Source organism: Petromyzon marinus, chromosome 35, assembly GCF_048934315.1.
Source record: "Petromyzon marinus isolate PM22_M1 ecotype Great Lakes invasive population chromosome 35, UKy_Petmar_22M1.pri1.0, whole genome shotgun sequence".
Taxonomy (NCBI): domain Eukaryota; kingdom Metazoa; phylum Chordata; class Hyperoartia; order Petromyzontiformes; family Petromyzontidae; genus Petromyzon; species Petromyzon marinus.
In genome coordinates this window covers 340,633-366,499 of record NC_133701.1, presented here as the reverse complement: position 1 = coordinate 366,499, position 25,867 = coordinate 340,633, and the positions used below count along the sequence as shown (strand labels likewise).

Here is a 25,867-nt window from a genome sequence, read left to right as displayed (position 1 = left end):
TACTGTGGCTTTAATTCCCCACACATGAAGAAGATGTGCGCATCAGCGTGTTGATGTTTTGATGCGGTTGATGGACACACCAGTGTCTTCAAGGAATGTCAAAGCCAGCAGGTGCGATGTTTGGGTCACAAATGAGGCGTTTGTTCTGGACGTCAGCGTTGTTCTTGATGGATCTGGGTGACAGGGTGATCCGAAACGGGGGATCGGGGCTTGAGTCAGCGGTGAGGAACATTTTGGATGGGTGGCTGGTTGTCGTTGGCAAGACAACGTGTAAACTCCCTTGCAGTTTGCGTGTCTATGGATATTTGGTGGCAGCATGGTCACTAGAACAGGGAGCCTGGTGATTGGTGTCGGTGTCCGTGTTCTGGTCAGGATGTCCATCGTGTTATCGAATGTTGCAACTGGTAGCTTTGTGTCGTAGCTCCGGGCCCAGGCTGGAGTGGAGTAGGGGCCTCTGCCACTGAGTAGATCGTCGATGAGAGGTCGGCAGGTCGCAGTTTAACCGCCGAAGCGCCCCAAGTCGCTCCTGCAAGTTTCTGTCGCAGGGCGGTTCTTTAATTTGTCTTCTCACAAATCTATTTTTTTAAATGTGATGTATGGAATGCGATGCGGTAATGCGATGTTTAATGTGAAATACGAAATGTGATGTGCTATTTTGACATGAAATATGTGCTGATTGTATGTATGACATGTAACGTGCTGTGATCTTATGACATGTAATGTGCTCATTGTGTGTATAAGATGTAATGTGCTAAAGTGATGTATGAGATGTAATGTGCTCATGTGCTGTATGATATGTAATGTGCTTATGTGCTGTATGAGATGTAATGTGTTCATGTGCTGTATGAGATGTCATGTGCTTATGTGCTGTATGAGATGTAATGTGCTACATGAGATGTAATGTGCTACATGAGATGTAATATGCTTATGTGCTGTATGAGATGTAATGTGCTACGTGAGATGTAATGTGCTTATGTGCTGTATGAGATGTAATCTGCTACATGAGACGCAAACTGCTTATGTGCTGTATGAGATGTAATCTGCTACATGAGACGCAAACTGCTTATGTGCTGTATGAGATGTAATGTGCTACATGAGATGTAATATGCTTATGTGCTGTATGAAATGTAACCAGTAGCTGACGAGAGGCCTTGAGGTTTTCTGCTCGTAGCCGGTGGGTATGTCACGTGCACGCAGTCACGTGACGCAAGGCAGCCAATCCACGCAAGCTGAGCATGGAACTAAAGAACCCGGTACCAAAACACCCGGACGCGAGCGCACGGACCCGCAGGGCTCCCCATTCAGTGGCAAGAGCCGACCTGGGTCCACAGCAACCATAGAGGTGAGGGCGACGGTCTACAGTCTACTCTACAGTCTACACTACAATCTACACTACAATCTACACTACAATCTACACTACAGTCTATACTACAGTATACACTACAATCTACTCTACAGTCTATACTACAGTCTACACTACAATCTACTCTACAGTCTACACTACAGTCTACACTACAGTCTATACTACAGTCTATACTACAATCTACTATACAGTCTACACTACAGTCTATACTACAGTCTACACTACAGTCTACTCTACAGTCTATACTACAATCTACTCTACAGTCTATACTACAATCTACAGTCTACACTACAGTCTACACTACAGTCTATACTACAGTCTACACTACAATCTACACTACAGTCTACACTACAGTCTACACTACAATCTACTCTACAGTCTACACTACAGTCTACTCTACAGTCTACACTACAGTCTACACTACAATCTACAGTCTACACTACAGTCTATACTACAGTCTATACTACAGTCTACACTACAATCTACTCTACAGTCTATACTACAGTCTACACTACAATCTACTCTACAGTCTACACTACAGTCTACACTACAGTCTATACTACAGTATATACTACAATCTACACTACAACCTACTCTACAGTCTACACTACCGTCTACTCTACAGTCTACACTACAGTCTACACTACAATCTACAGTCTACACTACAGTCTATACTACAGTCTATACTACAATCTACACTACAATCTACTCTACAGTCTATACTACAGTCTACACTACAATCTACTCTACAGTCTACACTACAGTCTACACTACAGTCTACACTACAATCTACAGTCTACACTACAGTCTATACTACAGTCTATACTACAGTCTACACTACAATCTACTCTACAGTCTATACTACAGTCTACACTACAATCTACTCTACAGTCTACACTACAGTCTACACTACAGTCTACACTACAATCTACTCTACAGTCTACACTACAGTCTACACTACAGTCTATACTACAGTATATACTACAATCTACAATCTACTCTACAGTCTACACTACAGTCTATACTACAGTCTACACTACAGTCTACACTACAATCTACTCTACAGTCTACACTACAGTCTATACTACAGTCTATACTACAGTCTACACTACAATCTACTCTACAGTCTACACTACAGTCTACAGTCTACACTACAGTCTACACTACAGTCTACAGTCTACACTACAGTCTACACTACAGTCTACAGTCTACACTACAGTCTACACTACAGTCTATACTACAGTATATACTACAATCTACAATCTACTCTACAGTCTACACTACAGTCTATACTACAGTCTACACTACAGTCTACAGTCTACACTACAATCTACTCTACAGTCTACACTACAGTCTACACTACAGTCTATACTACAGTCTACACTACAATCTACTCTACAGTCTACACTACAGTCTACAGTCTACACTACAGTCTACACTACAGTCTACAGTCTACACTACAGTCTATACTACAGTCTACACTACAATCTACTCTACAGTCTACAGTCTACACTACAGTCTACACTACAGTCTATACTACAGTCTACACTACAATCTACTCTACAGTCTATACTACAGTCTACACTACAATCTACTCTACAGTCTACACTACAGTCTACACTGCAATCTACTCTACAGCCTACACTACAGTCTACACTACAGTCTATACTACAGTCTATACTACAGTCTACACTACAATCTACTCTACAGTCTACACTACAGTCTACACTACAGTCTACACTACAATCTACTCTACAGTCTACATTACAGTCTACAGTCTACACTACAGTCTACACTACAGTCTATACTACAGTCTACACTACAATCTACTCTACAGTCTACACTACAGTCTATACTACAGTCTACACTACAGTCTACGCTACAATCTACTCTACAGTCTATACTACAGTCTACACTACAGTCTACACTACAATCTACTCTACAGTCTACACTACAGTCTACACTACAGTCTACACTACAGTCTACACTACAGTCTATACTACAGTCTACACTACAATCTACTCTACAGTCTACACTACAGTCTATACTACAGTCTACACTACAGTCTACTCTACAGTCTACATTACAGTCTACACTAAAGTCTACAGTCTACACTACAGTCTACAGTCTACACTACAGTCTATACTACAGTCTACACTACAATCTACTCTACAGTCTACACTACAGTCTATACTACAGTCTACACTACAGTCTACGCTACAATCTACTCTACAATCTACTCTACAGTCTACACTACAGTCTACACTACAGTCTACACTACAATCTACTCTACAGTCTACACTACAGTCTATACTACAGTCTACACTACAGTCTACGCTACAATCTACTCTACAGTCTACACTACAGTCTATACTACAGTCTACACTACAATCTACTCTACAGTCTACACTACAGTCTATACTACAGTCTACACTACAGTCTACGCTACAATCTACTCTACAGTCTACACTACAGTCTATACTACAGTCTACACTACAATCTACTCTACAGTCTACACTACAGTCTATACTACAGTCTACACTACAGTCTACGCTACAATCTACTCTACAGTCTACACTACAGTCTATACTACAGTCTACACTACAGTCTACACTACAATCTACTCTACAGTCTACACTACAATCTACTCTACAGTCTACACTACAGTCTACACTACAGTCTATACTACAGTATACACTACAATCTACTCTACAGTCTATACTACAGTCTACACTACAATCTACTCTACAGTCTATACTACAGTCTACACTACAATCTACTCTACAGTCTATACTACAGTCTATACTACAGTCTACACTACAGTCTACACTACAATCTACTCTACAGTCTACTCTACAGTCTACACTACAGTCTACTCTACAGTCTAAACTACAGTCTATACTACAGTCTATAGGACAGTCTACACTACAGTCTACACTGCAGTCTATAGGACAGTCTACACTACAGTCTACACTATAGTCTATAGGACAGTCTACACTACAGTCTACACTACAATCTACTCTACAGTCTACACTACAGTCTACACTACAGTCTATAGGACAGTCTACACTACAGTCTACACTACAGTCTACGCTACAATCTGCTCTACAGTCTACACTACAGTCTACACTACAGTCTACACTACAGTCTATAGGACAGTTTACGCTACAGTCTACACTACAGTCTATAGGACAGTCTACACTACGTTGTATAGCAGAGGGACTATCGTAGAGTCTATATCACAGCTTTAGAGTACAGTACTGTATACAGTATAGCAGGTAGAGGCTATACTAGGGTATGTAGCAGAGGTACTCTTGCACAGTTTATGGCAGCATCTTAATAAGGTTGGCTCGTAGTTTGTATTTATCGTAGCGAGTTGATAGGTTTCTTAATGTGGTGGAAGTTCTTGCCTTGGGCTGTCACAGAGAGATCATCGCCAGCCATTTCAATTGTGGGTGAATAGGTTTCGTGAGCTTAAGGAAAAATTCTGCTCATTCACATCTATTGGATTCTTATCATTACTACTTCGGAAGTTATTTTATCAATATACTTGGGATGCATTTCGGATTATTATTTTCAGATTTTTTTTTTTTAAAGGACAAGTTCATGTTTTAAGGTTTTCGGATAGTTTTTAATAATTCAAGTTAACAAAAGTGATGGGCCATGTGACAAATTTTGGATCAATCTGAAACCATTTTTTCTCATATTCTTGGTTCTTTCGGTACAGTCACGTAGATATAAAATAAAATAAAAATAACATCATAAAATGAAATAAATATTTTGAAAAATGTAAAATTAAAAGTGGGTTTTTTTTTATTTTCAATGTATTGTTTTATTTTATTATCTGTTATTTTCTTTTCTATCTGGGGTCTGTACCCATAACATGTGGCAGGGAGCTGCTGATCGGGATCAATTCTGAATCATCTTTCACGAATCAATGTTAGGTTGTAGGGTCACTTTTCCTTCATTAAGCTGAAAGAGACCGAAAGAACCAAGAACATGAATTCCTGCAGTCACGAAAGTTTTAAGTATTTTTTAAATCATTAAATATTTAGCAGATTGATCCGAGACTCGGGACCACATCCGTACTGTGCACCCTCCTAAACGTAATTGACACAAGGCGACAGAGATGTCAGTAGTCTGAGCAAGGCGGTGAACAGCTGTGCGAGACTGTCCATTGTGCACCTCAGACACAGCACGGGAACTGTGAATCAAAACCACGAGAGTCCCACCCAGCCATGCGAGCCAAACCCCGAGCTCTCATTAGCTGCTACATTGTATTTCTACTGAGCCTATTCTTTGGGTTGAATTATTTTTAACTCTGTAATAATGGTATTAGTACAACTGCTGTGAACAAATTGAACTCTACTGAAGCTCATAGTTACATTTTTTTTTACAATTTTCGTGAATGGCACAGCTGCTGATGGGACAGCCATTGGGAGCTGAAGGGCTGGGGTCTGTACGTATAACATGTGGCAGGGAGCTGCTGATTGGGATCAATTCTGAATCATCTTTCAGGAATCAATGTTAGGTTGTAGGGTCACTATTCCTTCATTAAGCTGAAAGAGATGGTTGCTGGGTAGCTGCCATGGACGCTGAAGAGTGTGCCACATTAACTTCTGCTTTCACGAAGCCACAGCAAAGTTCGAAATGAGAAGTCACCAAGAATGGTTTTGTACATGGTGCTAATTTGTGCCGTTTCAAACACATTCTTCAATACTGTAACACTTCTTATACTAGGATGGAGATTGCTTTCGAGGTTTTCATTTGTTCAGTGTTATTAAATTTGTATTGCAAAGTAAAAATATTCAGCAATTCCGCTGTGTTGGTGACGGTGTTACTTTAAAATGTGAGAAGCAACACAAGGGGCCTCCGCATCTGATCCGCTGCCTTACACCGCTGTGCAGTGTCGTTGAAACTTCGTTTCTCTGCGCAACCCCTTTCACGTACACAATTAGAGGCCGCGATTCCTTTGAAGAATCAAACAACTTAGGGCGGTCTTGATTTGAAGCTTTCGCGACTGCAGCAATCCATTATCTTTGGTTCTTTCGGTAAAGCCACGTAGGTAGAAGAAGAAAAATAATAATAGTTGACGACGTTTCGATCGCAACACAAGCGGTCGTCATCAGGTGGGACAAACCACAGCAAGAAGAAAAAAAACTGCTGAACTAATGTGTTGCTTACAGAAAGGAAATCTGATAGCTGCTGCGTGGAGTTTGGGTCGTGGCCTGCTTCGCTTTGTCTGCCCGGTGACAAAGAGCGCCTGACGCAGGTGACCGTGCCTCGAGTTCGTGGGGGGGGGGGGGAGGAGGGACGTCGCCTTGGCCGTGAAATGACGCGCGGGTCGAGCCCGTGGCGGGTGCAGAGCGCGAGGCTTGGGGGGGCTGCGCAGAGGAGGTCACCGATCCGTGCGTGATTCTGTCGCCTCGCACTCGTGCGCTCAGCCCCATGGGGGAACAAAAGTCGGAAAAGGGTGAGGACAGCAGCAATGCCAAGGAGGTAATGTGTCGATCCGCTTCTTCGGCTCGAGTTTTATGGGTGTGAATTGTGTCACCGCAGCGAACATAATGGTGATGTGTTGTGGTTTCACTGCGTGTGATTATGCGTTCGGGTACAATAGAAAGCGTTTTAGTTACTAACTCCAAAGCTACAGCGACAAAATCCCAACGTGTCGATTGAGGAAGTGTGAACTGACGTCAACTCGTGAAAAAAGTAGCAGCGTTCACATTCGTGTGGTCCACAGACTGCCATTGAAATACTGTGGCTGAAAAAAAATCCCAAAACCAGAATTTCAAGATTGAAAGTCGCTCGCGCTGAGCTCGCCCATCGCGAGCGACGTTCAATCTTGAGGTAGTCTCCGCGCCGCGCGTGGTTTATGAACTAAAAGTCATTTCATCATAGACGGGAGTACAGCACCTCTTTTACTGCCGTGTTATAAACGCTTCATTGATCGCCCACTAACCATGAAATGTGTGTTAAACAGAATTATATTCTAAAAACAGGTATTTACACTAACCGGGTTTTCGGTTCACGTTTTTCATTTGGACGTCTGTGAAAAAGAGCTTCATAGCTCACCGGATTCCCCCAGTCTGAATACACATTCTGATAAAGATTTTCATAAGTGTCGTTCATTTTTTACGTTTTAAAACTCATTAATAGTTTTGCCAAATAAATGTGTTTTAGGAAGCTACAGTAACATCGAGGTGTTTACGGCAGCACGCAAGGCGAGAACTTGACGGAACGCTTGCAGATTTTGTGGAAACGATTTGCACTTTTTCTCCTGCTTTAAGGAGACCAAGTTACTGTAGAAGGGACATTTTTACGAAGGCAGAAAAACTCTGGTAACCTCTGGGCGCATTCCTTAGTCTAAACTGGTGAGATGGAACCGCTTCCTTAACGTCCAGTCATTTACATCGGCACATTATCTGTCCTTGTGGGTGCCCTTTCTGTTAAATATAAATGTCAATCATTGTAATTCAACTGTCAAGTCAACCATTGTTATAAAATTATTTTAAAAAAATGAACCATAGCAGTTAAACTGTCAAGTCAGCCATTGTTATGAGTCTGACATACATCAATGGATGCTCTTAAGCTGTGAAAGATGCATAGCGATCCAATCCTTGAGCATGGCAATATGTTCACGAGCAAAATGGCAATATCGAGTTCTGCTGGCCACGATGAGAGGGCCTAAGGATAGAGTTTGTGTAGTTTTGTCAATCCTTCATTGAAGGATTGCTAACTATGGTGGTTTACTGTATGGTCCGTAGTTTGAGTTGCATGACTACAGTTGCACTTCTCTGGCTTGTCTTTATTTCTACATTAGATGTGTGCATCGGTCTGTTGATGTTTTGATGCGGTCGTTGGTTACACCAGTGTCTTCGAAGAATGTCAAAGCCAGCAGATGTGATGTTTGGGTCTCGAATGAGGAATTTGTTCTGGACGCCCGAGATGTTCCGCTGTTTGCTAGCAGCGTTCTTCTGGATCTGGGTGGTATTCTATGATGGTGACAGCGTGTTCCCAGAAGGGGAATCAGGACTTAAGTCAGTGGTAAGGTACATTGTTTAAGTCGTGGTGGATGGGTCGATTACTGTTGGCAAAAAAACGTGTACCGTATTTTCCCGCATATAACCCGCGGGGTATACCACTTTTTACAAGAAAAACATGACCCTGCGGGGTATATGGAGGTGCGTGCTATCTGAAATTTGTTTTACACAAAACGCTATTGTTTGCAGGGTGTCTGCGGGTTATATGCGTATGCGGGCTATATGCGGGAAAATACGGTAAACTCCCTTGCAGTTTGCGTGTCTATGGATATTTGGTGGCAGCATGGTCACTAGAACAGGGAGCCTGGTGATTGGTGTCGGTGGCCGTGTTCTGGTCAGGATGCCCATCGTGTTATCGAATGTTGCAACTGGTAGCTTTGTGTCGGAGCTCCGGGCCCAGGCTGGAGTGGAGGAGGGGACTCTGCCACTGAGCAGATCATCGATGAGAGGGCGACAGGTCGCAGTTTAACCGCCGAAGCGCCCCAAGTTGCTCCTGAAAGTTTCTGTCGCAGGGCGGTTCTTGAATTTGTCTTATCACAAATCTGTTTTATTTGGAGCTTGAAGGTTAGGCGCTAATGTGGTGTAAAATGTGATGTATGGAATGTGATGCGGTGATGTGATGTGTTTCATGTGATATATGAAATATGCTATTAAGATCAGCGTTTAAGAGTATTGGCAATGTTCTAGATGTTTATGCCCTGTGCAGCAAGGGCTATGTCATCTACGTATATGTACTGCCAGATCATGTACATGGCAGATCACATATATTATGTTAAATAATGACGGTGCTTGTACCAAGCCTTGAGGAAGGCCCTTGTTCAAAATTCTCTTTCGTTTTGTCTGTTTACAGTACATAGCTTATTCTGTATGGTATTGGGTGTTATCTGAATATCCGACGATTCGCCCTCCACACTCATTTTTTCAATCCACTGCTGGATGAAGGCTTAACTGGTCTGTGTCCGTCATGGGGGTTCTATGACCCTAACAAAAAAAATTCTGGTAAAGCTACATCTTGGGAAAGCGTGAACAAGGGCGTAAATGTAGCGTTAACAAATATAAAATGGACGCTGGGGAAAAGGTGCATCATACAGAAAAGACGATAATGTTGGAAGTGACTGTGTGGTGCCAAAGTTTCTAACACTACACTGTTTAAATAAAGTTATGGAATTTAGTCATGTAATGCTAAAAGTGGTGCTGCAGACAATAAAGTTGTTTGTGCAGAATCAATAAAGTAATTCAAATTTAGCTGTATTACTGTTATGTTCAAGAAAGGGGTTTTATTCGCCATGAAAGTTCGCACAGACAAGGAATTTACTTTGGCAGGAAGGTGCATATATTCAACATATAGTAAACTTAAATCTAAAATAAGTGGTATACAAGTCTAAACTATACTAAAGGTACAAAGTCTATCCCTAAGGGGCTAAAGTATGTAAAATTTTGAATAAATATTTAATATAAAGTAGCTATAAGATACAATCTAAAAATACAAAAAATACAAATAGGGTAACAGTGTAAATATGGCAAGGTGTCATTTTGTAGATAAAATGTTAAAGTGTAAGCCCTTGTTGAAGAGGCCAGCAGCAGATGGGAAGAAACTGTTTTTGTGGCTTGAGGTTTTGGTCCTGATGGATCGCAGCCTTCTGCCGGACGGGAGTAGCTGGAACAGAGAGTGTCCAGGGTGGGAGGAATCGGCCACAATCTTCCTCGCTCGCCTCATGGTCCTCGAGGTGTGCAGGTCCTCGAGGGTTGGTAGATTGCAGGCAATCACCTCAGCAGTGTGGATGATACGCTGCAGTTTGCTCTTGTCCTTGGCAGTGGCAGCAGCGTACCAGACGGTTATGGAGGAGGTGAGGATGGATTCAATGATTGCTGTATAGAAGTGCACCATCATTGTCTTTAGCAGGTTGAATTTCTTCAGCTGCCGTAGGAAGTACATCCTCTGTTGAGCTCTCTTGATGAGGGAGTTGATGTTCAGTTCCCACTTGAGGTCCCGGGAGAAAATTGTGCCCAGGAAGCGAAAGCACTCTACAGTTTTGACTGAGGAGTCGCACAGGGTGATGGGGGTGAGTGGGGCTGTATTCTTCCTGAAGTCCACAACCATCTCAACTGTCATTAGAGCATTTAGCTCTAAGTTGTTCTGGCTAGACCAGGTCACCAGGTTGTCAGCTTCCCACCTATAGTCAGACTCATCCTCACCAGAGATCAGCCCAATGACGGTGGTGTCATCCGCAAACTTCAAGAGTTTGACGGACAGATGATTGGAGGTGCAGCTGTTGGTGTACAGGGAGAAGAGCAGTGGGGAAAGGACGCAGCCCTGAGGAGTTCCGGTGCTGATGGACCTGGAGTGAGAGACTTGTGTTCCCAGCTTAACGCACTGCTTCCTGTCAGACAGGAAGTCTGTGATCCACCTGCTGGTGGAGTCGGGCACGTTCAGCTGGAAGAGCTTGTCCTGAAGCAGGGCAGGGATGATGGAGTTGAAGGCAGAGCTGAAGTCCACAAACAGGATCCTGGCATAGGATGCTGGGGAGTCCAGATGCTGTAGGGTGAAGTGGAGGGCCATGTTAACTGCGTCGTCCACAGACCTGTTGGCTCTGTAGGCAAACTGAAGGGGTTCCAGGAGAGGGTCTGTGATGGCTTTGAGGTGTGCCAGAACCAGGCGCTCAAAAGACTTAATTACCACAGAGGTAAGGGCGACCGGTCTATAATCATTTAGTCATGTTGGCCTTAGCTTTTTGGGCACAGGGATGATGGTGGAGGACTTGAGACAGCCTGGTACATGGCATGTCTCCAGGGAGGTGTTAAAGATGTTGATGAACACCGGAGACAGCTGGTCAGCACAGTGCCTGAGGGTGGCTGGAGAGACAGAGTCTGGCCCGGCTGCTTTGCGTGGGTTCTGCCTCTTGAAAAGTCTATTAACTTCTCCCTCCTTAACGGAGAGAGTCATCTCTGTAGTATGGGCGGGGGATGGGGCCTCTTGGGTGGGAAGGGGTAGTTCAGGACAGTCCAGTTGTCTTTTAAATCTGCAGGAGAACTCGTTCAGGTCATTAGCCAGGCGGGAGTCGTTAGTGGTGTGGGGGGCTCTGGGCTTGTAGTTGGTGATCTGTCTGAGCCCTCTCCAGACAGAAGCAGAGTCGTTAGCAGAGAACTTGTGTTTTAGTCTCTGAGTACAGTCGTTTAGCCTCTCTCACCCCCTTGATAAACCTGTTCTTCGACTCCTTGAATCTGTCTCTATCCCCACTCCTAAACGCTTCCTCCTCCAACCTCAACCTTCTGAGTCGTAGTGCAAAAACTGTTGTCAACTTTACCCACTGCCAATGAAGTTAAATCTGTTCACACACACGCACCGCCACGTCTACATACGGTGCGAAAGAAGTTCAACATACATCCAACGTTCACTTTGAAATAAAGTGGGAAAAAAGTGCTTCAGCACCAATCCTTGTGGTGTTTTTATTGTTGTTGTGAGTTATATTTAGGTTATAGAGAGGAAGTATTATTGTTGTGTTTCTGCATGTATATGGCTAGCTCCGCTGTGTGTGTGTGTCTCTATTAGCATTGGGCGGCTAGAGTGCAGAAAGTTGGCACAGTGGAGAGCACAGGTGGTGCATCTGTCGGTCATCAGTCAGACAAGTAGTACCATGTGGGTATGTCTCGTGACCTTTTTCTGCCAGAGAGCTTTTGACACTTCACGTAATTGCTTCAAAGTGCACCTAGCCTGGCACTCCGGTGACATCACAGCCACCTCGTGGTGAACGGCAGCTGCCGTTGTCGTCTGCGTGCTTACGGTTGATTGCCGCTGTGCCGTGTCGCCGTACCAGCAGCCGGAAAGAGGGGAGGCAATGGTGAGCCTGAAGCACCTGTCGCTGGGGGTGCTGGTGCTGCAGACGACGGGGCTGGTGCTCATCATGCGCTACTCGCGCACGCTGCCGCTCGACGGGCCGCGCTACCTCGCCTCCACGGCTGTCGTGCTCGCGGAGCTACTCAAGATAGCCACCTGCGTCCTCCTCATCGGCTACGAGCACGGTGGGGTCCTCGTTTGCGGCGCCCGCTCGGCCATCCTTGTCACCGCCGAAGTGACTGCTGCGCTAAGCCCGGCAGCTGGCTCGGCTCGTCACCCGTGTTCACGGACGTCTGATTTAGATTCTGCCGTATTCTGAGCGGCGTATGTTCCGAGTCCCGTTCCCGGTGAGCGAGTCACCTTGAGCCGAGCCTCCAGAACAAGTGGCTGCTGCTGCCGTTAAGATCGCCGCTCGTGCTGCAGGTGACGAGGCCAGCAGTGGCCCTGCTGGGAGAACGGGAGCAGGGCGGGTGGGGAGCAGAGCAGTAGAGAGAAGCCCTTTGTGTCAGACGCCAGATGAGTGCTGCAAACAGAATGAGTCGGTGTTGTCCAACAGAGCTTGTGTATCATGGGAACTGCCAGGGCTGTATCTCCACTAAGTGGCATCTGTGTTAATTGTGGGTGGATGAACATGGTAGGCATCATTTTTCTTTTGTTGATGTGTTGTGTAACTAACCTGTGTTTTTTTTCCAGAGTCATTATTGAATGTGATTTCCAAGATTCAGAGCTGTAGCCCGGGCATGCTTCACCCTTAATCTGACAAATCACAACAGTTCTTAGAAACTAAGAATGTTTAAGCCTAGTTAGTGTGGACATTTTGTGCAGATTCTAGTTACAGTGGTCACTGTACGCTACATACACGGCACAGACACGGTGTGCGTGCACTGCGGTGCTGACATCACGTAGCTGCGCTGTGTAGGCAGCAGCGGGCGCACGGCCTTGTTGGTGCTGCGGGAGGAGATCATCGGGAAGCCCATGGAGACGCTCAAGCTGGCCGTGCCATCCGGCATCTACACACTGCAGAACAACCTCCTCTACGTGGCGCTCTCCAACCTGGACGCCGCCACCTACCAGGTGCTCCTCAGGCCCCCCCGCAGTCCCCCCCGCAGTCCCCCCCGCAGTCCCCACGGTCTCGCGCTCAGTGCGCTCGCACGGTGATGGATGGTGACGCCGGCGTGAACCGCGCTCATTGAATAGTAATATTAATAGAATGATTTAGTAGATTTGATTTTCGCGGCATTGTTATAGCGCAGGGCCATCATGAAGGCGCTGTGTTTCACAGATGGATAGAGTTTGCCATTCGGGGGCAATGTTACTTCGTGTAACCCCAAATTAGTAATTTGCAGTGTAATTTTTCTAATTTGGGCCATGACACCCGGCACACAATGGGCTTCTCGTTTCGTCGGGGGATCTTTAATCTCCACTGTGAAGTGGACTGCAAGGTGTTTGATACACTCGCGGTAATAACCAGGGCGGCCCGTCAGATTCGAACCGCCAACTTCTGCAACAAGTGACGAACACACTACCACTGAGCATGTGACACTAGCGTGGAGGTGTGCTGCTGCGCGTGCCATGTGGTGGGATGTTGGCACGTCTTGTGAGTACTGTCTTGCGCGTGGCGAGCAGGTGACGTACCAGCTGAAGATCCTCACCACAGCGCTCTTCTCCGTGTTCATGCTCAACCGGCAGCTGAGCGGCCACAAGTGGCTGTCCCTGCTCATCCTCGTGGTGGGGGTGGCGCTGGTCCAGGTACCGCTCGCAGCATGTTGCTTGAGCAGCCAATTGAGCTCATCTGTATGGAACCGCTGGCAATTCCACAAAAACTGAAGAAGAAACACTGCATTGAAAGCTTGCATGTTTGATGTTGAGTAAGGTCGTGTGTGTACAGTGAGGGGAAAAAAGTATTTGATCTCCTGCTGTTTTTGTACGTTTGCCCACTGACAAAGAAATGAACAATTCTAGATTTAAAGCTTTCGTGACTGCTAGGATCCATACTCTTTGGTTCTATTGGGTAAAGTCACGTAGGTGAAAATAGATGTTCTGTTTGAGAGGAGACCTGATGGCTCATTGGGGCATTCTGTCTACAGGAAACCCACCCACACAGATTCCTACTTGAAACCTGATTCCCACCACCACCCAGCCCAAAAGAATTCTCTCATCAAAACTTTATACCATAGGGCTCATTGCATTTCAGACCAACACCACCTGACCAGTGAATTAAAACATGTACACCTGGCCTTCAAAAGGAATGGTTACTCTGACCGTACCATCCGCCAGGCTGTCTCTCCCTCCATACAGAAACAACCACTTGATACTCCGGTCAAAACCATCACACTTCCATATATAGCAGGCGTCACTAAAAAGATTTCCAAAATTCTAAACAAACACAAGATCCAGATCCGGTTCAATACAGTACACAAAATGCGTGATCTGATCGCATCAGTGAAGGATGTCATTCCTGATTTACAGTACCCCGGGGTTTACAAATTGAGTTGTGCCTGCGGTGATTGCTACATCGGTGAGACAAAGCGACATGTCTCTGACCGAATTCGGGAACACAAATCAGATTTTAAACACGGCAAAACGAATTCTTCTGCCGTGGCTGATCACTGTTACAACGCTGTGGGGGATAACGATATAATTTTCTCCGATACCAAGGTTCTTTGCAAACCCACGGGCTTTTATCAGAGATTTGTTCATGAAACAATTCAGATCTACAAACACAGACACAATTTCAACCGAGAGGATGGTTTCAAATTAAGCAACCATTGGAAAGATGTTCTAAATCGAACTAAACATTAAACTAATTTCAATGGTACAGTATATTTTTCAAGTAGTGGTACCCCAAACTTTTGCAGCTCGTATAAATTCCCCCTTTTCACACCATCAATAGGTAAACTCCCCCCTCCCCCCTTTCCCCCCCCCCGCACCAAACTGCGAGTCCACCGGCACGTACACCACCTCTTTCCTAAAATCTGCCAATCAAATGCTAATTTTTATGCTAATTTCTTTGTCAGAACACCTTGTTTGCTTGCACACAGGTCCGATGTCTGAGCGTGGTTGTGTTTCGCTAAATTATCCTGTTTGATGAGTACTAGGTGCCTCGGTGAATGCATATGCTCTAACTTTAACATAGCTATTTCTGTGACCAGTTACAAGCTAATCACTCAGCTATTTCAATGCTAAATTCGATGCTAATTCCTTTGTCAAGGGGTACCTCTGCGGATGTGTATACTTTAACTTAGCTATTTCAATGAGCCATTTCAATGCTAAATTATATGCTAATTCCTTTGTCAAGGCACTTGGCCTTTTTCTTCTCACACAGCTTAAAGGTCGTGATCTAAGCGTGGCTTCTTCCACTTCAGCGCTAATTCCTTTGTCAAGGGGTACCTCTGCGGATGTGTATACTTTAACTTAGCTATTTCAATGAGCCATTTCAATGCTAAATTATATGTTAATTGCTTTGTCAAGGCGCGTGGTCTTTTTCTTCTCACACAGCTTAAAGATCGTGATCTAAGCGTGGCTTCTTCCACTCCAGCGCTGTCCTCCAGACAGTCTCGTCCCTTCACCTGATGAAGGCCGCTTGTGTTGTGGCCGAAACGTCGTGATTTTTTGTTATTTTATTTTCACCTACGTGACTTTACCCAATAGAACCAAAGAGTAAGAAATGATCAGTCTGTAATTTTAATGGTAGGTTTATTTGAACAGTGAGAGACAGAATAACAACAACAAAATCCAGAAAAACGCATTTCAAAAATGTTATAAATTGATTTGCATTTTAATGAGGGAAATAAGTATTTGACCCCCTCTCAATCAGAAAGATTTCTGGCTCCCAGGTGTCTTTTATACAGGTAACGAGCTGAGATTAGGAGCACACTCTTAAAGGGAGTGCTCTTAATCTCAGCTTGTTACCTGTATAAAAGACACATGTCCACAGAAGCAATCAATCAGATTCCAAACTCTCCACCATGGCCAAGACCAAAGAGCTCTCCAAGGATGTCAGGGACAAGATTGTAGACCTACACAAGGCTGGAATGGGCTACAAGATAATTGCCAAGCAGCTTGGTGAGAAGGTGACAACAGTTGGTGCGATTATTCGCAAATGGAAGAAACACAAAAAAACTGTCAATCTCTCTCGGCCTGGGGCTCCATGCAAGATCTCACCTCGTGGAGTTGCAATGATCATGAGAATGGTGAGGAATCAGCCCAGAACTACACGGGAGGATCTTGTCAATGATCTCAAGGCAGCTGGGACCATAGTCACCAAGAAAACAATTGGTAACACACTACGCCGTGAAGGACTGAAATCCTGCAGCGCCCGTAAGGGTCCCCCTGCTCAAGAAAGCACATATACATGCCCGTCTGAAGTTTGCCAATGAAGATCTGAATGATTCAGAGGACAACTGGGTGAAAGTGTTGTGGTCAGATCAGACCAAAATGGAGCTCTTTGGCATCCACTCAACTCGCCGTGTTTGGAGGAGGAGGAATGCTGCCTATGACCCCAAGAACACCATCCCCACCGTCAAACATGGAGGTGAAAACATGCTTTGGGGGTGTTTTTCTGCTAAGGGGACAGGACAACTCCACCGCATCAAAGGGACGATGGACGGGGCCATGTACCGTCAAATCTTGGGTGAGAACCTCCTTCCATGAGCCAGGGCATTGAAAATGGGTCGTGGATGGGTATTCCAGCATGACAATGACCAAAAAGACACAGCCAAGGCAACAAAGGAGTGGCTCAAGAAGAAGCACATTAAGGTCCTGGAGTGGCCTAGCCAGTCTCCAGACCTTAATCCCATGAAAAATCTGTTGAGGGAGCTGAAGGTTCGAGTTGGCAAACGTCAGCCTCGAAACCTTAATGACTTGGAAAAGATCTGCAAAGAGGAGTGGGACAAAATCCCTCCTGAGATGTGTGCAAACCTGGTGGCCAACTACAAGAAACGTCTGACCTCTGTGATTGCCAACAAGGGCTTTGCCACCAAGTACTAAGTCATGTTTTGCAGAGGGGTCAAATACTTATTTCCCTCATTAAAATGCAAATCAATTCATAACATTTTTGACATGCGTTTTTCTGGATTTTTTTGTTGTTATTCTGTCTCTCACTGTTCAAATAAACCTACCATTAAATTATAGACTGATCATTTCTTTGTCAGTGGGCAAACGTACAAAATCAGCAGGGGATCAAATACTTTTTTCCCTCACTGTATGTGGTGTGTGGCAGATGAGAGGTGCGTGGTGGGATGGCACAGCGGTTAGCACACTACTACAAATCCGGTGACCAACTCATGGCCAACATCAGTGACACATCTGAGCTGGTCCTGGACCTCTCCCTGGTTGACTCAGCCTTAAATTAATACCTGATGCAGTGTGTAAACATCGGCACTGGGGAGAAAAAGGTGGCCGGACATGGTTCTTGCTGCACCACCCCTCACTTGTTGTGCCGGTACTCATAGGTGGTCGCGAACAGCACTTACCCCAACAGCCTGCGTTGGCTACACACACGGGGTCTTTGTCTTCAGTGTGGGAGATAACGGCAAGGAGGTGTCTGTGTGGGCGACCGAGGAGCTGTCTCTAGATGAGAGTGAGAAGTGTTTCTCTCTTTGCAGTGGCCGAGCGATGCGGCTTCAAGTGGCCGCCAGTCGCTCTCCGTGGGTTCGCAGGTCGTGGGGCTCGTCGCGGTGCTCATCGCGTGCGTCTCCAGCGGCTTCGCTGGCGTCTACTTTGAGAAGATCCTCAAGGGCTCTCGCCAGTCCGTGTGGGTGCGCAACATCCAGCTGGGTGAGCACCGTCACCCTGCCACGTCACCCTGCCACGTCTCCCTGCCACGTCTCCCTGCCACTGCTGGCACCGATGGTTATATTTAACAGCACAACAGCAGAATAATGCAGGCAGCGACGTTTCGTATGTGTCATACGTAGCATGTGTATCATGTGTGTCATGTGTGTTCTGTGTGCGTCATGCTTGTGTCTTATATGTGTCGTGCAGGGCTGTTTGGGACCCTGTTTGGGCTGATTGGCGTAATAGTGTATGATGGGGACAAGGTGTGGCAGCAAGGCTTCCTGCAGGGATACAACAGCATCACATGGGTCGTGGTCATCCTGCAGGCAAGTCTGCGCCCTCCCGCACTTCACATACTATTCTTTTTGGCTGTCTCCTGTTTTATTACAATTTTACTATCGGCATCATGCCACGAGATGAAGAACGCTTTCAGAACTCTCGTCGTGAGCAGGGCATCACCAGTGTTAGATCAGCCCTGTGGAAGGAGATATCACAGAACTACGTTTGCAATATCTTCAAGGAATCTCAAAAGTAGTTTTGTGATCTCTCCTTGTGAAGGACGTTCCCTAATTTGCGGGGTGCACTGCTTTGCAGGACTTACCAATGATCTATTCAAACGTATCCTTGCGGATTGATGCAGCTATAAAAACACATTTGCTGGGCGCATTCCCAAATGCCCAACACGTCAACTGCCCAGTAACAACCAGCACTATCACAGTTCTAGATAAGAGTGTAACACGTTTCTTGAATTGAGCAAGGTCATTATATGAGCTTGGGAAGAAAGATGGAAGGGAATTCCAGAAGCTAGCAGTGTGAGGGATGAAGCAGAAAGAAAAGTGTTGCGATCTGCAGTGTGGTGAGTGGGTGATTGGGTGGCTGGGTGATTGGGTGAGTGAATAAGTGAGTAGGTGGGCTACTGGGTGAGTGAGTTGTTGTAATCTGCAGGGTGGTGGTGGTTGAACACCGTATGAATGAGACAAAACCATTTGTCTGGTAGACTAAGTCCTCAACATTGGTGGGGGATTCGCTGAGCTAAGTTCACACCAACGGTAACCATGGTATAGTAGCAATATAAATAGTGATACAAATGTGACTGACTGCTAATGAGCAAGTGACTGGAGTGATATTCTTTGGGTCTTTCGGTAAAGTCACTTAAATAGGTTCAAAGAAAATAACAAAAAACTACGACATTTCGATCGCAACACAAGCGGTCGTCATCAGGAAAAAAGTCAAGATTTGACTGGAGTGTATTAGTTAGTGCTAGATCTTCAATCAACTTGACTCTAATTCCATCAATGATAATTAAGCGACAGAGCAGCTCTAACGTGACGATTGTGTGAGTGAATGTGCCGGCCCGGTGTTCTGGGTGGTTTAGCCCGTGAGCCACGTGGCGACCTGCAGAGAGAGACTTGCTGAGCCGGTAGGTTTCCTCCCTTGACAAGGTTGCGTGGCAGCTGGGGTCTCTAGCCCGAGGCTCTCGTCCCCGGCTACTGCAAGATTTTCCGGCTGGAGTTTGCTCAGTGATTGGAGCCCGGCCTCATGCTGAGTGTTTGCCCTATTGCTCACTTCGCGCTGCTGCGCAAGCACGGCGGCGTGTTTCACGTGCATCAGCATTTGGTGGAGGAGGCGGCGAGTGCGCAGATCCGTGTGCCCAGGGTCAGGGTCGACAGTGTCAAGTTCCGCGTTTCAACGCACCAGTTGCATACATATACTCTAGCAACACTTTAGATCCACATTCCATTCAGAAACAAACCTGTATTTTACAATGTTAAGGTATAAAGATGGAACTGTTTTTAACTAGAGGATTTTACTTTGTATCGGATATGAACGACATTCCATTGGTCTTCTTCACTCCCATGTGACAGCGTTCCAAGTCACATTGGTTGGTAAACAGCTTCCTGTGAAAAGCAGCACAGCAGCAGCTAAAATATGTGCACATGTTCATGGACTATTGTGATCCAGAGTCTCTGTACTCATAAAGTCACCAGCAATGTTTTTACAGAAAACAGAACTGCTGCTACTGTGCTGCCTTGTGGACAGCGCAGCATCCCTCCTACTGGAGACTCCAGATTGCCTGTGCAGTGCAGTATCCATTGTAGTTTGGACAATGTTCACCCTCCATAGCAGGGGCTGGCACCAGCTCGCGTTTCACCCATCATCATTATCATCGCCGCCGCTGGGTCTGTGCTAACGAGCGCCGTGTCGATGTGCTCCCAGGCCGTGGGAGGGCTCGTGGTGGCGGCCGTCATCAAGTACGCCGACAACATCCTGAAGGGCTTTGCCGCGTCCTTCTCCATCATCCTGTCCTCCTTCATCTCCTACATGTGGCTGCAGGACTTCATTCCAACCAGGTGCTGATGCTGGCTGCGGTGTTCAAAAGACGGGGGTCTCCTGCCCCGTAGCCACTCGGCAGGGACACCGTCACAGCGGCGAGCAGGCCCATCTCTGTGGCTTTGTGCGCGGTACACTCTGGGTGCTGCATGTGTCTGTCTGTGATTGTGAGTGGAGAGCGGTCGGGTTGCCATTAGCACATTGTGCTATGATCCCGATGACTCAAGTTTGATTGCCACTCGCGGCCAATACCAGTCACGATTATCTTAACCAGTCCTGGGCCTCCCCTAGGTAGACTCAGCCTCAGATGAGTACCTGGTGCAATGTGTAAACATTACCACTAGGGAGACAAAGGCGGCCAGGGGTGGTGCTGGCTACTCACCCCCTCGTGCGCATTGCCGGGCCTTCATGGGTGCGTGCTAACAGCACTTGCTCCAAAAGTCTGTTAAGGCTATACGGTGGATCTTTGTTTTTTGTAAGTTTATATTATTGTGTGTATGTGTGTGTGTATATATTCCCGTGTGGTGTAATTATGTTTTATGTTTGTTGACCCAGGTAAGCCTCACCGAGTCTCTAGACTCTTTATCAGTGTTGCTGTGTGTCATCCCAATTGAGTCATATGTTGGTATTTTTTTAACATTGGGATGTTTGGCCAGTACCATTTACACTGTTTTTGTAGCTGTGGGAGGAAACTAGAGAACCCGGAGGAAACTCATGAAGAACAGGGGGAGAACATACAAACTCCACACACTCAGTCACTGTCTGCAGAATTGTGGGAGAGTATACAAACTCCACGCAGAAAGGCTTCTGAGTTGGGAATGGAATGAGACCGTGTGTATCCACGCGCGTGTGTCTTTGTAGCGTGTTTTTTGTAGGAGCCACGCTCGTCATCCTGGCCACCTTTCTCTACGGGTATGAGCCCAAGGCGCTGCCAGTCCCCATGAAGATCTGACGACGCCACTGCCTCCTCCTTGCGTTCGGGAAGGCCTCGGTGAGGCGAACGTCTCTCCCAGCGGCAGGGCACGGGGCAGCGCCGTGGCATCGCGGGACGGTCCATCGTGACGTGGCGACGTGCGCCCGATGTCTCCTCCTGCCGAGCCACGCAGTCCCCAGCCCAGAGCTGACCTTGTGATCGGTGACCGCCGCGTCGCGTCGGCTGATCATTCTGTGGCGCGCCAGTGTTGCTGACGTCGGCCCATCAAGTGGTGAAGCAGTGTAGATGGCTGAGCGGTGCTGGTATTCGTCGTGTACATTTGTGTGTGCGTGCGTGCGTGTGCGCGCGTGTATTTATAAACGATTCGCGTTCAAAACTTTTGGTGACCGGGGTCATTGAGATGTCACGCCACTGTAATAGCAGGAGTATCTCACAGCCAAATCTTAACAGAGCATCGTTCTGTAAAACTATATTTTAATTATTTCCAATCATTCATTGTGTTTAATATCCCATTCCCAACATATTATCAATGCCAAGTGTTGGCATACATCCTGTGTACTTGTGTGTTTGTATGTGCAATCATAAGCGATACTATAAGTTAATGCACCTCTACAGACATACAAAGACAAAGATCCCCCATATAGCCTTTAACAAACTCTTGGGGCAAGTGTTGTTCGTGTCAAGAAGCAAAAACCATCACGTGGACTCCGGTCATCCTCGTAGCGGCTTTTGGCTCGCCATCAAACAAAGACGGTCACCGCATCGCACGCTTTCAGATGCGCTTCTGAGGCCGTATGGAACGCTCTTCCTTCCGATATTAGGAAGCCACTGGAGCTATCCACTTTCAAATCTTGATTGAAAACTAATTTCTTTAGAACTGCTTTTTGTGTTTAGTTTGTTGTCCTTCTGCACCTCCAATTAACACGGTTGGCTCCATATGGTGCGAAAGAAGTTCAATAAATATACATAGTGAGCTCTATGCAGACCAGCATGGCACACGAGGGGGAGGGTGGCCAGCACTACACCCATCAGCCTTTTCTCCCGAGTGGCGATGTTTACACAATGCACCAGGTACTCGTTTGAGGCCGGGTTCGGAGCGCACTGGGTTTGGAGCACACCGCTCCCCACAAACACACGCACTGGCACGCACGCACACACGCAGAGTGAGAGCCTCGTTTGGCCAGGCCCAGGACCCAGTCCGCACCGACCACATGTTCCGTTCCCACAGCTGCACACCGAGCCATGCCGGGAATTACCAAAGCGCAATGTATCTGCTGTAAAGTCGATGTTAAAGACCATGTGAGATCATAGTTTAGCAAGAGTATGCCATTGTGTTATGATGACGTCCCCAAATCCAAAGTGTGAACTTGCACAACTTGTAAAAGAAAAGTTCACAATAATTGTCATTACAAAGCCAGTTCACCAATTTCCATGCAAGAGTGACGAATTTTTGTGGACTCCTAGTGTCTAAGATGTACAAGTCTGGGCCTCTCCTAAGTCAGCTTAGCCAAAAAATGTGTTGCTTGCACGTGATCAGTGTGATGGAGAATGGTGCTTTTCAGCTGTGGAGCTGGCTGTGCGTTTGTGCAATAGCGATCTTCCTCCCCGCACCTCAGCTTAGTAACTTGGTGGCTCTCAGCGAAACCCAAAAGCGCCTACGAGTCCCACAGCCGTGTCAAGTGGAAGTTACAGCTGTGACATCGCAAGAACATGGGCACATTGTTACCGCCAGAGTTGATCTGGCAGAGTTAACGATAATTAAACAGTAAATTACAAGATATGAACAATGGGGATGGGGGTTGAGACCACGGACTTGGGCCTAGAAGAATAAATGTTGAGATAGGAAGTGGATACAGTCTATCGGAAGTGGGTTCGCAGTACCCGTGTTTATGCCACAGTGATATACATTTTCGGATGCTTTATACAATCGTGGTAATGCACCAGTATGTGCAAACATGTTTAGGTCATACGTGTGATTGACACATAGTGTGCATGTGTGTTCTCCCAGCATCGTCAGGGCATTGTGAGAAGTGTGGCCTACCGGAAAATACCGGCACAGTTCGACCACTGGACATTGTTCCTGTGCGTGTGTTTAACCCATGGTGTGTTGTGAAGGAATACGTTATCATCCTTGAACTTGGTGGTTGGGAGATATTTTTTTGCAATTTCTTAATCTTGTTTTGAGGCCCATGTCACACGTGTTTCTCATCCCCGAACTAATGCAGTAAATGCACATTGCAGTGTAAATCAGCTTCCAGCTGTGTCCTCCATCCAGCCAGTGGTGATTGGATTCTACACATTTATTGCACTTGCTTCCGAGTCTTCCCACAGCGTTTGGTGAAAACTAAAATTTTAATATCCGTGTGCGGGCAACGCTCCAGCTGTTAACCGTGACCACGTGCTGTGCGACCGCCGGCTGGAGCTGTGGGAGCTGTGGGAGCGGTGACGCGAGGCGACGCTGAGGGGTCCTCGGGGAGATTACGCCACAGCGGGCAGCCGGGGTCGCATCGCCGCGCTGACCCCAGTGAGCATGGTGGGGGGGGGGGGGGTGAACTCCTATTCTTTGCGGCGCTGAGTCTGGAGTGCGATATTAATGCTCCACGTAGTGAAAGTGGAAGTTACAACCAGAGTGCAAGTTCAGATTGCCCGTGTCAGTAACACCTGCTCAGGAAAGGTTTCGGATATCTTCAGTTTTGGTGAACCGAGCTCATTTAAGTGTTTGGGCACCCTGGCTCGTATGCTACTTACGCCTGCTAATATATGAACAATGGAAATCATTGTGAATTATCTTTCCAACAGTTTAATATCCTGATCAGTGCACTGGTTTTGTCATGAATTGCCATAACAGGAATATTTGTTTACAGTGGCAGTGGTTTAAAGGTGCATTCCCCTGTCAGCCCCTCTGCCTGTTGTGGACGTTATGGGCTGATGGATACCCACTGATGCTCATCCTGTGTGGGTGAGATGGACAAGAGGGTCTTGTGTGGCTGGGCAGGACCTGTGAAGTGTGCCTTACATTAGTTTTATACACACGCTACTTTTGAACCTTGCTACATTTAAAGGGGTTGTGTTGAATCGTGGGTCTGATCTAAATTGTGTTTCAGTGCTTGTGTAATTGAGAAGGGAGGTCTTGTGTGATCTTATGCGGCAGTACCATACACCACATGCTCAACGTTACTCATCCCATGGCAGACTACGCCTTGTATGAATGTAAAAGTGATTCCGTACTCAAATGAGCATTGGGACAGTATGCATCTCCAATTTAGAGCCCTGAGCCAAAGGTATACATTCCACCTTCCTATGATGGGGGCGAGTCCATGCATATTACAACCACTGATGACTTAAGTGGTTTTATTTGATTGACCCCAGCATGATGGGCCAAAACCCCCAAATCAGGATTTGAACTCCAAACCGTTTGATCGTGAGCCCGCTCTAATGCCGAGCCACACGGCTGCATTACGAATATAAAGTTTCCATAAGACAATTGCTATCAATCTATATCAGTGCTTCAAATTTGATGAATATTGTTTACATTTAAAAAGCCTCAATGTAATCAAGTCTAAAATAAACTATCGAGTAATTTGTAAAACAGGCGAGATGCAACTTTAGACAAACCTCCACCATCTCGTGTTGATCCATGGGCCACAGCACACTGATCCACTAGTGGTGACCACGTTAGTGCATCTCAGGCCTGGGCACATGGGCTCTTATCCTTTGCAGAGGGCTTCTGCCATGTGACCATCCCAACTGTAAGTCACTGGGTCAGCAGGGGTTGTGCGAAGCACTGGTGTGTAGTGCTGCTGGTGAATTGCTATAATCATGCAGCCTCTGTTGTATGACTGAGCATAATACTGGGTTGCGAACACGTGTTTTGTAAAATTGTAAAAAAAAATTGAAATGTATAAAACTGGTTGGTGGGTATTTTAAAGTGCATAATTTAAGTATGCGGATGCTCGAATAAGGCTTGAATGGGTGTAAATGAGGTTTTGTGTTTCATTGGAAAATATATTGTTCAAAAATAAACTTGGATCTATCTTCATACAGAAAACCAAATTGCGAGCTGTTCACTCTACTCTGTGTATGCTGGTTTGTTCAACCCAGAGGATGAACGCGAAATTTAGCAGTCTTCTGAAATTCGTGGTTAAGCAGGTCAGTGTGTAACTGTGTTGTTGGCCGACTGGTTTTGCATCACGTTATTTTTCTTAAGTTTGTTGAGTTCTCGTCTCTCATCTTCTTGTTGTATTTGCCTCCGTACAGTTTAACGTTTTCTATGTGCTATGTACGTGATGTCTTCCTATGTGCTCCCTCACTTTGTTTTACACCTGATGATGATCGCTTGTGTTGCGTTCAAAACGTCGTGATTTATTATTTTAATATAATTTTCTACATACGTGACTTTACCGAAAAAAACAATGAGTATAGCTTGGGAATGCTTCATTTAGCAGTGGATTGATCAAAGCTGACCACAATGCATGAGGAAGTTGGAACCAATACAGAATTTGGCCACGTCAAGATAGGATGCGTGGCTGGCGAGACCATGCCTGGGTCACTGCTCACCTCCCACCCACTCGGGCCCCACCTCT

At 46.0% G+C, this 25,867-nt stretch overlaps 1 protein-coding gene across 4 annotated transcripts; it reads left to right on the top strand.

The window, feature by feature from the left end:
• The first annotated feature begins 204 nt into the window (after positions 1-204).
• Positions 205-25,337, top strand: SLC35A3 (solute carrier family 35 member A3). 4 transcript variants are annotated; one of them, XM_076071780.1, is made up of 8 exons: positions 205-1,342; positions 12,225-12,426; positions 13,161-13,315; positions 13,868-13,990; positions 17,848-18,019; positions 18,227-18,345; positions 20,237-20,370; positions 21,212-25,337. In XM_076071780.1, the coding sequence occupies exons 1-8, from the start codon at positions 1,181-1,183 to the stop codon at positions 21,300-21,302; spliced, it is 1,158 nt and encodes a 385-aa protein (XP_075927895.1). In that variant the 5' UTR covers positions 205-1,180; the 3' UTR covers positions 21,303-25,337. The 4 variants fall into 4 exon arrangements, with proteins under 4 accessions (XP_075927895.1, XP_032821756.1, XP_075927897.1 ...); XM_032965865.2 differs by having other exon boundaries at positions 208-1,342; positions 12,222-12,426; XM_076071782.1 differs by lacking the exon at positions 205-1,342 and adding an exon at positions 6,695-6,862.
• The last annotated feature ends 530 nt before the right edge of the window (positions 25,338-25,867 follow it).

Coding starts and splice junctions, on each gene's coding strand:
- SLC35A3 (XM_032965865.2), top strand. CDS start 1,181: ATGTCACGTGCACGCAGTCACGTGACGCAAGGCAGCCAATCCACGCAA. Junction 13,316..13,867: donor TGGACGCCGCCACCTACCAG/GTGCTCCTCAGG, acceptor CGTGGCGAGCAG/GTGACGTACCAGCTGAAGAT. Junction 20,371..21,211: donor CAGGACTTCATTCCAACCAG/GTGCTGATGCTG, acceptor GTGTCTTTGTAG/CGTGTTTTTTGTAGGAGCCA.